The 14,894-nt window shown below is 35.2% G+C and overlaps 1 protein-coding gene across 1 annotated transcript in view; it reads left to right on the top strand.

Moving 5' to 3' along the window:
• The window catches only part of RAB28 (RAB28, member RAS oncogene family), a gene marked incomplete at both ends in the record, with an annotated part of 62,590 nt that overhangs the window by 43,729 nt on the left and 3,967 nt on the right, over positions 1-14,894 (top strand). Inside the window, 2 exons of the mRNA XM_080343816.1 lie at positions 9,822-9,925; positions 12,638-12,715. Of these exons, the coding sequence (XP_080199942.1) occupies positions 9,822-9,925; positions 12,638-12,715 (182 nt within the window). The remainder of the gene's footprint in view (positions 1-9,821; positions 9,926-12,637; positions 12,716-14,894) is intronic.

Here is a 14,894-nt window from a genome sequence, read left to right on the forward strand (position 1 = left end):
AGTGCTTATAAACTGGTGATAAGGGCCCTGTAAGAATCTGCTGATAAAAAGGAAGAGTGAACAAACTGTCTTTTTTTCCAGGAGGAGCTTGTAATCTTAGGACAGGTTTCTTTGTGAAAAGTTAAAATCTAGTTAATCAAAGGTGTGAAATTAAAGAACATAAAGTCCCATGAGATGACGCTTTTGAGAGAGAGGGCATCAATGCGCTTGCTGAAGCAGGGCTGTTCCCTCTCCATACCAATACGCACAAAAGAGTTTCATTCTGTGCACTGCCGACAGTAAACAGAGATACCTGGTAAAATCGTCTGCACAGAGGTCTGTACTGCCACATCTAAACTCCTTATACCCAGATTAATGCATTTCAAGGTAACTTGGTCATCTCTTTGCTGTGCCACTGTCACATCTTCTATGTACTTGGTCACTTGGGATGCAGGGTGGGGAGATGACCATCAACACATGCCTTCTCCTCTCTTTCTGTGTCCTTATGAAAGTCTTTTAAAAAGGCAAAAAAAAAGGCAGAGTTGTTCCAATTATGTTTTAATCCTAAAATAATACTACAGGGTGACTGAGTTATCTATTTCTTTAATAAAATAATCAGTTTTGAATACTAATTTCTGAAATTGTCTGCATGTGGGATAGGGTAAGGACTCTAGGTACATAACAGAAGGGGTCAGATTCTAACACTCAGTGTAAGCTTAGGCTATTCATTCAAATGCTAAATGGTTGCAAGAATTTCAGCCAAGAATGTATTGAAAAATGAAAATGGGAAGTGTCTAGCTGAGAAAAAAATATTCTTATTTTCTTGTTAACTGTCTCATCAAACTGTGTAAAGCCAGTCATCTGTCATCTTAGGTTTGAAAAACTTGAGTGAATTCTTTTTTTTCTTCATAAGGAATTTTACTTTTGTATGAAAAAATGCCTGCTGTGTGTATTTGCAAAGGTTAACATGTCTTTTTAAACACAATTTGTCATTTACCAAACATTGTACATGCCTTGTTATTAGGCAAGAGTCTTGTAACATTGTGTCCTCCACAGTTAGATGCCCTTGGTGTGCTGAGATGGTTACTTTTGCTTCTGGCTGCTGTGCTTTTCTTGAACCCTATTTTAAATCCTGGAAACGTTAACCTTATTAGCCTTTTGTCTTCTGAAGATGTACAAGGACCACTATGTTTTTTAACTTTAGTAAAAATGCTGTAATACTTTATTATTTAGCAGTATTTGAGCCTCATTTAATATGGGATGTTTTTGTGTAGAAAACTTAATATAAATGTTACAACTACTTCCATAAATACAAATAAAAGAGAACTTGTCATGCTAAACACATTCTTTCTCATTATTTCCTGTATTAGAACAAACTATTAGCATCATCAATCTGATTTTATTGTGTGAAGTACACTTATTCTAAGAAGCTCATAATGGATTTTGTGTCATCTTATATCATTCCTTGAGAGAAAAGAGAATTCCACATAGGCTTTGTACAAAAGTCGAGGTTCATAAGGGAGATATGCATAAAACCAGGCAAACCTCATTTCACAGGCAAGATGCCTTTCTGTTTTTAACTGGAGACCTAGGAATTGCCCCCCTTTCGTTTCCCATATTCGGCATACATTTTCATGTCTTGTATCAGTAGGAATCTATCTTTTGGTTTAGAAGGAGCTTAGATCATAGTTTTGGCATTTAGAAAGTTGTATTTTTCTTTAGTAATTGACAATTTGATGATAATGAATTGACTATTTGATGATAATTTTGACTTTTTAGAGGAGGAAGTATTACAATGTTCTGTGTAAATTATGAGTGTTTTTAAGCTATCTTTTTAAATTTTTTTCTTTCTGAAACCAGTAATTTCCTGTCGTAGCTGGAAAAGTTAAGTATATTTTTTTTAAGTATTGCAGCACCAGCTATTATTATTCTTCTGCCTTAGCAAGTCTTCTAATACAACATTTGATTTGTTACTATGTCCTCATAGGGAAGCATCAGCAGTAGAGTGTACATGACAGTGAGAAAGTAAACACATGCTTGCAATCAAATTAATGTATTTCATCTGTCTTCAACTAATAACAATCTGTCATGCTATCTATCTGAGAAGGGGCATAAACAGTTTATTTTGTGTTTGGAATAACTTCCTGGGGGTAGTTAATGTGACGTGTAGTTTGTCTGACATGAGTATAACCAGATCAACACTCTAGATGTTTTCTTGATAACCTAAAAAAAATACTAAGAAAATCTGTACTGGAACTGTATTTATATTTTGTTTTGAGCTTCCTTAAATCGGAGTAGTGACATAGTTTTCAGGACTTCCATGAAAGAGTTTTCTTTTCTTGGCAGTTATACAGTTTCAGTGTGAGAAAAAGATTGAAAGTATTAATAAAATTGTAACTACAAAAAGCTGCAGTTTGCACTCCAACACTCAGGTTTGAATATTCGAGAAGTGTGTGCTGTAGTAATTCAAAACTACCAAAGCAAACCTGATTTTTAAAAACCTGGGTAATACACAAAGTCTGATAGTACTACAGATGTGGTAAATTTTTTTGTCAAATTAACTTATTATTATTTCTGCATAATTTGCATTACTCTTATGTTATTATATTGGTAATTATTATTAATAACATCAGATATACGTTCCATTAGATGATTTTTATTTACCCAGAAAGAACCCTTGTGTCTAATTAGAAAATGAAAGTGCGATTGCTTATGTTCTAAGTAACTCATTCAAATATCCTTTAAAAAGCAAGGCATAACGAAATAGCCCTGTCTTTTAGTGGGAAAGCAGTAGGTTACTGGTAAGCTGGGCAATAAAAAGCTAGGGAGTTTTTTTGTTGCCTTTTTTTTTTTTTTTTTTTCTATTTTCTTTGGAGTGATGGCAGGATTAGAATTAAAACTGGGTAAGATTGCTGAAGAGGCCAGAGACGGGTTCCTTGTGGCCAGAGCTGTGGGACCTGCCAGGCCGGGCTTTGCCGAGGTTCTGTGGGGCAGAGCTCTGAGAAACTGGGCAGTAAACCCTGTTACCCAGGACGCTGCTCCCAGTATTCATCATGATTTCTGTTTTATTCTTTAGAATAGTGGCTATTTGGGCACATCTTAGAGAAATATCATTTTTATTCCCTTTTTCATGCACTTTTGTTTATGCCCGGGAGAAGCAGAGCCTTTGCGCTCTGAAATGAAACTGACTGTGCTTGTTGAGCAGTGAATTACTGCACGGAGACGTTACTGTGTGACAGGGCTGTCTTCATCGCTCTGTTGGGTTTTCAGGTGCTCAAGCTAGGTTTGTTCTTCAGCAATCAGGCTGAAATACTACCAAAAAACAGGATGAAAAAGAGATGGTCATATACAGCCCCCTTTCTTACGACCCTGGAGTATTTTCAGAAGAGAAAATATGTACATAATTTTAAGCACATGTAAATCAAATTAATAAATTATTAAAGCATTTTACTTGTCATGTCTGTGTGGGCTAATCGTGATAGCTCATTATTTAAACATTATGTAATTGTATACCTTGTGTGAACAGCTGCAAATACTTTGCAGAAAGATTTATATTTCGTTTTTCACAGCATACTATAAAAGAATATATTTTTGTGCAGTACTGTAGATTAATATAGATGTTTACTTATAACTTTAAAACTATACTTGGTTATATTAAAATATGAAATAGTTATAATATGCATGATAACTACAAAACTAGATAGTTGTAAATTCATTTATGTGTTGATACCAGTTTTAATGGCAAATACTGTAATTATCAATAAAAGAAAAAGTTTAGCTTAGGCAGGAGAACTGCTCCTTTGTAACAGATTCCCTCGTAGTTATTACATTTGCAAGCTTTGAAAGTGAAAGATGGTCAGATTTGGGTGGAGAGCGATCCTTTTACTGAAATTTTCTGAACTGTCTCATGTTTCTTTTCAAATATACGGTTTAGAAAATAGGTTAGTTATCACTGTTACAATCATCTACAATGACTGTATAGTGCCTTATACTTTGCAAGTGTAATCTCACGGTCCAAGAGAAATGCCAACAAACTATTAAACATTCAGACTTGCTTAACATGCATTATGCATGCCACTCAGCTGTTTATGCCATTCTGAACAAGTACTGACACTATTTTTTCAGCTGCTTGGAAGTACCTGTACAAGTTACATATTTGTGTTTCTTCCAGAATTACCTGAAAGGAAGATTCATGCAAAATGGATGTTTTCCGACTTTAAAGAACTGTAGTTTCACATGGAGTTCTTCTCCAGTTATGTTATGAAAGAAGAGGCTGGCAGCCCTGTGGGAAAGGGAGATAAATAGCATGAGTAGCAGCTTTTACGTTCTGCATAAATGATGTTCTGATGTCTTTTTAGCGTATGTGCAGTTATTTGCTTGAGTGATAATATTTAAATAAAAATACATTATTATTACATTTTTGCCATTTTTAAAGATTACAGAATGAGAACATTCATTATTCTTCTAACTGATTATTTGTCCTTTAAAATAGTTTCTGGCTTCATATTTATACCAGTTGTATTACTCTGATAAATTGTATTTTAAGACAATACAGCTGTGGGATTTGATATCACACTTTATTCCTTGGAGCAAACTCTGGCTAGCTGCTTATATTTGTTCTAGTTCATTTCAGTGAAGCAGGTGAGCTAAAGTAGTATTTAAGGTCTTTAAGCTACTTGACTGTTGGTTTTCCACCTGCATATGGTTTAATGGAATTTAAATGATCATTTGTCCCTGCACAGTGGTGCTGTGTGGCTTTTTGCAAGCCTTTTTTGTCTTAAAAGAATGGCACATACATCTAAGTAGTGTAAGAGAAACAAATTTGGCATTAATGTATTTAACATTAGTGGTTTCAGAGTCTCAAGTCAAAAACAGCAGAATTATTCCATCACGACTAAATTGCTGTGTGTGAGTAGATTGTAAAGCACCCATCTGTGTTTTATCTAGCACTTTATCTAGTGTCTTTCTATTCCCTTGCTACTACCCAATAAACTAAAGTTTCAGTGACTTAATTTCTCAAGTAGAATTCTATAGAGATTTGACTTTGAATAACCATTTACACTGTCTCAAGTGTTTGCTGAGAATTTTTCTGTCATATGGTATCTAGCCCTGCAGACAGACATTTAAAGTACGATTTCCTTTTCCATTCTGAGTTAGCACAGTCTATCAGCTTTTCACTGCAAATAGGTGATTCAAAAGGTGACTCAAAGGATGATGAAAATGTTGTTTATATAAATCACCTGAAGTGCGGTCTAATCAAATCTGTCTGGTCCTAACTTAAACTGACTATTTTGTCCTTGGCTTCTTTGAAAAGTCACTTGCTCTCCACGTAGGCAGCCATCATGTTGTTTGCATCTGTTTCCTTCCATAGATTCTGCAGTTCTCTTCTTACCTGATTTTTTTTCCCCTTTCTTTTTTTTCTCCTCTTTTCCTCATATCTTCAGGAATGCCTTAAAGGGGAGTATCTTGGGGATTTCTGTGGGAGTTTCATACTTGTCTGCTAGATTCTGTTTTCTTTTTTCACCTCACTCGATCTCTGTTTAGTCTCACCTTCAAATCAAAACTGAACTCTCCAGAGTTCACGAGCAATAGGTTTTTTAGCAAGGTTTACCTGGTTTTGGTACAGCAGATGCTGACCGATGCTGGTTTAATCTACGAGGTGAGGTTTTTTTCACTTGGATCTGTCTGACTTCATGCAATTTATGTCGGAATTACTGAAGTTCCTAATCTATTTTTGTTGTGCCAGTATCTTTATGGGGTACCTGTACATCCAAATGCAGATAGATCTGTTAGCTATGGAGCAACAATTTATCTTACTAGCTTTGATTGAAATGACTCTTCCCACCCAGACAAGCTTAATGGTGGATGTTTGGTTTGATTCCAGAGAATCAAAAGGTTGAACTCTTGACTGGTTAGGTAGAAAGAGAGTTGCAGAACAGGACAACTAAGACAACGGAGATAATTTTTGGAGAATATCTGGCAACCTTGGGGGTTTTTGGTATTTGTCACACAAGTTTTTTAGCGTGTACTTCAGACATAAAAATGAGCAAATGGCAGCAGCCCATCTTTTGGATGCTTTTTCTAGAAAGGGACTTAAAAATTACTTTGGGGGCTGATGAGCCCCTTTTTGTGTCCTCATCAGGCCGGTCAGTGAAACAATACTGTGACTTATCTCTCTCTGCCATTGCTCGTGATGTCCTTCTGCTTCTCCTGTTTTCAGTTTTCGTGTAGTTATTTAAGTACGCAGTTTAACACAAATATACTAAGTGGGTCCTGTATTGTCAAAGAATTAGCGAAGTTCTTGTACTCATTTGACGTTTTAACTGTTGCTTTGCTAACGTTAACTGCCATTCCTGTTGGTCCCGTTTTTAAGACCTTTAGAATTTTAGATATGGTAGAACAAATAAATGCTCTCACTGCAGTCTGTAAAATTTACACATCTTGGGGTTACTTTTAGCTTTTCATGATCAGAAAACAGAATTTATTCATGTAAATAGCAGAGTTTGTATCCAAGCACTTTTAAGTACCGATGTGTAACATTCATGTGCTTTAGACTTTCACCATTTGCAAATAGTTATACCTCTTCTTTCACTTTTCAAACTAAAAATCCGCACATCTCTTTGACATCCCATTGTGAATTTCTAGCCATCAATTTAAATTCTACTTGGTAAAAATGGAGCTTTTAATTTTCCCCTGCCATTGTCTTATTTCTCATTCCCTTCAGATGAGGAGGATGACTGTAGTATCTGGCACGTAAACTTCACATTGGGCCTTTCTCTAAATGTTTGTGTTCGATGTGTGTCCAAATCTTGCAGACTCTTTCTTTGAGACCTTTGTTAGATATGGCCTATCATAACCATTACCACTGTTAAAAATATTCTTATTTTGCATCTTAATTTCAGTAATTCCTTTTTCTTGGCCAATGCAATGTTATCTAGTCATTTAGTCATTCTAAATGATCATTTTCCTGGTTTGTAAAATCAAACCGTATTTATGTATCTGATTCTCTTTCTATCCAAAACTTATTTGTCTTTGCCTTTAAACTTTTCATGGCTTAAATGCATTCTAGTATCATCCTTCATCCTGAAATATCTATTCCTGCTGTTAATTGGCTCATCATATGAGCCCACATTGGCCAGCTGTTAGTTTTCTTTCTATAAAGTCCCTGCATTCCTTATAAACATGTTCTTAGAAAATCACTTTTCTCCTCCAAATCCCTCCTTAGTCTTTTTGCTGTGATGTCTAAACAAAAGCTGGACAAGACTTATCTCCTGGTGTGCTAAGAATTCTGCCTGTCAGGCTGACCAATGTCAAAAAAAAAAAGGACTGGAGGGTAATTATTCACTGTATTTTAGCTGATTTTCAGTAACTGTCTGTGATTGTGCCTTTAGCCTGTGGCAATGCAAAGTAATTTGAGTTAGCATAGTTGTCTTTCATTGACTGGAAACTGCACCTTTTTATAGTTAAATATTTATTAACGCTTGAAACCCTTTTCTTGTACTAAAACTGTGCCCTCTTTCATTGAGAGCTAATGTGACATGAATTGCCTTGCATTTACAGTGGGCTGCGAGTGTGCACATGGACAGTTATGGTGCAGTTATCTGGTGTACAAGTGATCATACAGTTCACAGCAGACTGCCCCTAATTCAGAAGGCACAAGGTGAAATACTTGTAACTGGGGAGAGGGACTGAGAATTACACAAAATTCAGAAACATGATTTCACTTTGATTTTCAGTTTCAGTCTGCTAGATTCTAGGATCTTGTGTGCTTTTAATTTCTCAACTGTAGTGAATTATACGCTTCACTGACCATATATTATTCTTGATGTTTCTTCAAATAGAAGATAGAAGGCACTTGAGGATATGATTTCCAATATGGCAGTGGCATCTTCTTCCTGAAAATTCATCAAGCTTTCAGCATGCTGTTGTTTTTTTCCACTCCCTGTTCTTTCCTTCTTGGGAGAGTATGAGAGAGATTGTAACTTGGAAGCTTGTATTTATGGACTTTTATAAGCATGTCATGGTATTTTAGAGGGATGCAGTGTAAATGCTGTCTGTCTGTCTATCTATCTATCTATCTATTTTTATTGCAACCGTGTGTACATTTTGGGTAGAGTGAGTAAAATGTGGAGCTGGGGTTAAGGTTGCTTTAAGAGCTTGTCAGATAAAAATTAAAAAGAAACCTATTTATTTTTCCCAAAAGAGTAATCTCGCTGTTGTGTTTTCCAAGCTGCACTTAAAGCTAATATGTGAAGAATAAAAATAATAGCTAATAATGACATGGTTTAGGCAGTATGCTGTATTTTATTCTTAAAAGCATTTCAGCAGAGGCTCTCTTCTGGTAGTTATTTTGCAGAGAAAAAGGTTAAGTAACTGTTACACAGACTGCGTGAGTTTTTAACAAAATTATTGACTTTGAGTTCTGTCTTTGTAAATGCGTTTGTTCTTCCTGTTTTTTAGAAAACGATTTATTCTGCATTTAGTATTATGAAAAACTGTGCTTCAAATGTTAGTGTTAATAGCTTAGTATTTTAGTCCTTCACAAATTAATGCCTGTGGTAACTGGATGATTTTAGGCCTGCTCTTATAAACAAGGCCTTACTGATGTGCAAGGAACAGTAATATGTGGCAAAAACTCCACATTAACCAAGGTAAGCAGTATAAATGGGGTGTAGGAATCCCCTGTTAGACTCAAAATCTCCAAGAGAAAATCTCCAGAGCCTACAAATTAAAGACCTCCAATATCATTTTAAAATAAAGCCTTTTATGTAGTAGGAGAGCATTTTTTCAACTGATAATCAAATGACACTATTATGCAGGCTTACTAGATTTGCAAATTTACAAGTTTTTACAAGTCAGTTGGGTCCCTTCCTCAGGAAATCAGTTTAAGTTTTTTTTCCTGTATTGAGTCAAAGAGGCTGGTTGTCCTTAAATCCTTCTGAATATATTTGCCTTATAATTTGACAGCATTGAGTCAACACCCTTATAGGAACTGTAATGCAATAAAAAGAGAAACTGTTCAATATAGTTTCCAGTTACCTTAGGATCAGATTTGGAGAAACTGGAATGTACACAATAAAACCTGTGCAAGGCTCGAGTTCCATGTTGTTTTGGAAGCAACCAGTGCTTTGCAACATAAAATACCATTTGAAAACTTTGTTCTGCTTCCAAGGGTTGTAAAATGATAAAAATGAAAATGTGTGTGACTCTTGAAATATGTATTTTACTTTTTAAAATTTTCTGAACCATACCTTTGTGGAATTGAAAACTTTGTGTACAAGTAACTATGCATCAATGGTTTCACTCAGCTCATTTTTTATTACAGTGAATGCTTTTGCTCTACCGTGTTCTGCAATAAAATTCTTTTTAACTTGTTTACTATTTTACTTAGAAAAAAAATGTAGATTCAGATGTGCTTGGTGGACTCCATTTTGTAAAAGTCTTTAGATTGCACTGTAATCTCCAATATGCATCATGCTTGCAAAGAGAATGCGCAAAATTTAGTTTTGTCTCAGGTTTTTGTAGGTAGTTAGTACAAAAGTTGTTACAAATTTCTTGTGTGTATCTGGAAATAAATTTGTCCTTTGTTTCAGATGTGATTTTTTTGAATTTGACCATATAATTTTAATTGTGGTTTTATTTTAGTTTTGCAAACAAGATGAATCTGGGGCAATTAGTTATTTATATTTTGGCAGATGATTATAAAAAGAAAGAAACTTGTATTTGCATACATCTGTAAAGGCAAAAATTACATCTAATGTGTTTCCAATGAATAGTTTCTAAGACGAGTAACTAAATGGGCTCCATTGTAGTAATTTTTCCTTTTTTCAACTTATTTTCAGTTGACTTGGAGCATATGCGCACAGTGAAAGTTGACAAGCACCAGCGGTTTTGTCAGGAAAACAATTTCAGTAGCCACTTCGTGTCGGCCAAGACAGGAGATTCTGTAAGTAAGAAAATCCAAATCCTTGTAGATGTCTTTTTGTTAAGAAAGCCATTGTTCTGGGATATGATGTAACTGTTCTATTATACTTCACATATCAAACCACTGAGAACTTTGGCTGCTGCATGTCCTTCTTGCCTACCTGCTTGCCTGAAAAACAGATCTTTGTATTAGTGTATATGTTCTTTATTAACTGCAGTGGCTTCTCATCTGATCTGCGGTTTGAGGTATAGATTTTAATATAGAAGTGGTCTAGCTTATACATCACCATGAGAACTGAGACCAGCTAGATCTCTATTTGCTGTCAGCCTATAGTTAATGTATTCCTTCAGTCCAGGTGGAGTCTCATCCATAGGCCATCAATACAGAAACTTTCAACAGTTGATAATGTCACAAAACTGTGTTGTGATCAAAGTTTTTAAATGTGGGTACTGAGTCATGAGACACACACCGTCTGCAGGTCCATTGAAATTTGAACATTCTGGTATTTGTAGTGCTTTGCAAAGCATATTTTTGAACAATCTTTTGACTCCAAGCTGGGTTGTTTGTTTTAGTTGGAAGCCTATGGAAGAAAAGGTTCTTTTTCAGTTGACTGTATCAGTCAAATTAAATCACACTGTATTGTTTTGCTTGATTTCTCTTACATGCCTAATGACTTTGTCATTCCCATAAAACAGCCCTGTGTCTGTCTCCTGTTTACTGGAACAAATTTTACTTTCTTACTGTTCAAGAACATAAAAATACCATGTTCAATTACATGGAAATATAATTCTGTAACACAAATGGAATCACTTGTTTTAAAATCCTTGATGAAACTTCTTCACCGTACTGCCCAATTTCATAAGATAATAGTTATTCTGTAAAGTCTAACAATACTGCTGTTACAAATGAGGTGAATCCTGAATCTCCTTGTAATTTGTGTTAAATCTTTGCCATAAGTTTTTGTTTAAAGTGTGAAAATTCCAGCTTTTTATGCTAGTAACAGAATAAAACTTTTATAATACTTCAGTCAGTGAGGTGTACATCTGATAAAACGTATTCCTTTCTCAAGGAGACAACCTTTTTGTGGGTTTTGGTAATATGTAGAAAAAGCAATTATTTTTATAAGGCTGATACATTTAACATTACAAATTATGAAGGAATCTCTGTTTAAATATTTACTAACAAAAGAAGGTATGAGCTATAGTTTACAGTAGTCCATTTTTAGTTTCAGTATAGATTTGAATTAACTCTTTCACTCTTGCTGCCATCTATCCTTTAAGAACCTTCATGTATTTGGGTTTGTGCAGGAAAGACAGGGTGTTTACCCTGGACAGTGATTTAAGAAGAGGTTTTTCATTGCTACTGTGGATATAGACTACAGGAGTTTTAAATACTCAAGATAAATGAAGTGATTTGATTTGTTTAGCTCACATCTTTCCAGCAGACTTGTTTGCAAAAACTAATTTTTAGAAATAGGAAAGCCCAAAAGTCTCCTCAGGGGAGAAAAACTTTGATGAAAGATTTAGTGTAGCTCATTGTCTTGCTGTCTGTCAAACTCCATAACTAAAGCACTGAATGTTTGTGCACAAAGCATCCTCGTGGCAGGTGATGTAGCTCAGTACACCTGAGAACCTGGTGCAGGTTCAGGGGAGTCTGTCCAGGGTTTCCTTTCTTGCTGTAACAGAACAAGTAGTTAAAGAGAAATTATTTTGGAAGCTATCATGACTTGTTGGTTGTGCCACTAATTTGTTTATAGTTACCACATCAGGTGTAAGAAGAGATTGTGTAAATGTTATTTGTTTGAATTTTCATTGAAAATGAATAAAAGCACTTACACAGGCCTTACCTTTTTTGGGAGCGGCAGCTGCATGATGAAAAGCAAAATTCGCTAGTAGTTCAGCTTGTGAGCTCAGTTGAAAAAACATGTAGATAAAATATAGTGTGTAGCTTGACAACAGTGTTCAGCAGCAGTGGAAGCTTAAGCTGCTCCTCTTTAACATCTGTTGTGTTCTTTAATCTCATTTAACATGCAGCTGCCTAAAAAGTAAGATTGGAGGACTTGATTGAGATGAAGTGAAGGAGTTACTGAAGATAGTATTGCCACTCCATGTTATCTGTCAAACCTTGTCCCAGGCCTAGCGCTGCTAGGCTGGAGTGTGCTGTGCACCATCTTGCTTGTTTCCTAGATAACTTATGTTCAGTGTAATACTCACAAGGTTTTGCAAGACTCTTCAGAACAAAAGTATCTTTGCTTGACTTTTGTGTTGCTAATGGCTTTTTCAAACACTTTCAGTAAATATTTTGGTGATGTTGATGCACAGTTCTGTTGTTTTCAGTTTCAAAAACCTACATCTCTGTTACACAATACACTGGTAATGTATTCTTGTGCGAAACATTAGTGAATACCCTTATTCATATATTATAGCACTGAGAGTAGTATTTGAGAGGTTGGTTGTGTAGAAGCTTGTTTAAACTTAGGTCTCTGGAGGCAGAGGAGAAGTGTTGCTTAACAATCCAGTGTACTGTTCATTCCTTGTGCCATTGTTGAGTTATTTTCTCCAATTTTTAAACAAAATTGAATGTACCAGATGAGGTTATTTTCAGATCTGTTTTGCACAGGTCATAATTTTGTATATCTCATTGTTTACAGTTCAAGAATGGTTTGATATGTTTGAAAGAACCTCTGGATGTCTGGTTTTAATCATTTAAATGCAATTTAATTTTTTTCCATAGGTCTTTCTGTGTTTTCAGAGAATTGCTGCTGACATACTTGGCATCAAATTAAACAAAGCAGAGTTGGAACAGTCACAGGTGATTTGCCACAAATACATGTTTTTTCATAGTATTTTGTTTAGTATTAAAAAAGTAATCTCATTGCAAATTAATAGCTGTCCTTTAAAGCAAGCTGCATCTCTTGTTCTGATGACAATTATTTTCTTTCACAACAACTTTTTGTAATATAATAATTCCTTATTTGTCCATCATGATAAAATTGCTGAAACAAGAAAATATATGTTAAAAAAATCAGGAAAAAACTTTAGTTTGAGAACTGTTTGTTTAAAAATAGTACTTAAAATAGTTTTGGAAATTAAAGCCTCTCTATATGTATGCATATACAGGTTTGGAAGGTAGTCATACACGTTTATTACTGTACATTGATGTCAGTTACAGTTTTTATGATAATGGTTCTTTTTTAATTCATTACATTTAAAAATAAATTTCATTTTAGAACACTACAAATTTAAGTGATAGAAGACATAAGCTTCTGTGAGTGGAAATGTTCTAAATCAATCTTCATTGTAGTCATACAGAAAAATATCTGACAGTCACAGAGTCAGGAATTAACTATGTCAAATCCTGTGTTTGGTTAATCTCAGATTTTAATTTTCATTGTGTGCCTGTATAATACAGCACAGGAGTACTTTCCTTGCTAGTGACTGTCTACCTCGGGGAAGGGATATTGACTTTCTAGTCACCATTTCCCATTTTATTCTGATGTGCAGATGAGAAATTAATCCTATTCTGGTTCAGCATACCCGTTCTCAGCAGCAGACAGACCTGTAGCTGTTATGGCTCCCTGGCATCTGAATTTTTTTTTTTCTCACTGTACCAGTCCCAAATAATCTCCCTCTAAAGGAACCTCAGCGTTTCTGCCCTTGTGTTTTGTTCTTTGCATTATGAGTGTTATCTTGGGGAGGTTCGGCCATTTCCTCTGCAGCAAGAAAGGGCTGAGAGCAGAATGTTTCCCAGCAGTAGGTGGGAAGGTCATCAAGCAGGTTGTCCCCCATTGTCCTATATTGGTTAGCAGTGCATTATGGATGTGAATATAGTGATTTCACTGGGAACGCATGGCAAAACCCTGCGGTGTGTCCTCTGAACTGTAGCAGAGCTTTGTTGCAGTTCCTACTGTTCAGTAATTGATGTATGCAAAATAGCTCTAATGAGAACATTGTTTTATGACGTTACGAATTAGTGTGGAAAAGGTGTTTTCACTGTTTTTGAAAATTTGAACTAGAAGTAAATTAACTGAAGTGTGAATACTTGCTTAAATTCACCTCCCAGAGTTGCAAGTCACTTTGTTTCCATCAGTGAAAGCTAGGAGATCAAAAATGTATTAATTGTTCAAATAAGCTATCAAGCAAGAGGTTTTCTAATGTAAGCCCTTTTTTCTCTTACCACCTATTTCTTCCTAGTTCCTGCTTCTAAAAATAATTTTCCTGCCAGGAAAACTGTGTGTGTAGGTTTAAACCAAAAAGATTTTATACAAATCCAGGTTCAGAAACCTTGAAAACTAAGCTTATAATGCTAAAGCAAGCTTTCCTATATAATGACATTTCAGATTACAATATGCTTATTTTAAATATACTTAGTGAACCAAAAGGTAGCTGTTCTAGTGGTGTAATATGCTAGCAGTGCTAGTAACTACACACATTAAGCAAGTACCACAAAATAAGTCAACAAGTTTATTTAGAAGAAAGGCAAAACATTTCTTATGTATGTCTTGATCTCCTGCTTTTTGAAATATACAATAAATATTTAATTTCTGAAAGTGTTTTGCCACAGCAGTGTTTACAATCTGTGTTGAAGTGGTGGACTGAAAAACTGTATTGCAAACAGTAAAATGGTAAAATATAGTGCATACCTAACAAGCAAAACCAGGGAGCTTTGAAAAGCTGTAATTAATAGGTAGAGAAATATTGTGTCATTTCAGTGATCTCTTACTACTAAGGCATCACCTATTGTTCTGAGCTCTGTGATTATTTGCATATAAATAATTCAGCACATAGAGGGTTCTTTAATTTTTCTTTGGTTGTTTAGCTAGCACTGGAGCATCAGTCTCAGACCTCCCTGTGCTGTGTGGTGTTGTATTCCTGTAACTCAGGTGTAAGCTTGTAGATACGTATGCAAATAAATTACATTAAAAAGAGAATACGAGAAATGGAGTTAAAGAGAAAATTGTAGCTTTCTAAAGAAAGTGTCTATTTTTAGG

Source organism: Nesoenas mayeri (assembly GCF_963082525.1).
Source record: "Nesoenas mayeri genome assembly, chromosome: 4".
Lineage (NCBI taxonomy): Eukaryota > Metazoa > Chordata > Aves > Columbiformes > Columbidae > Nesoenas > Nesoenas mayeri.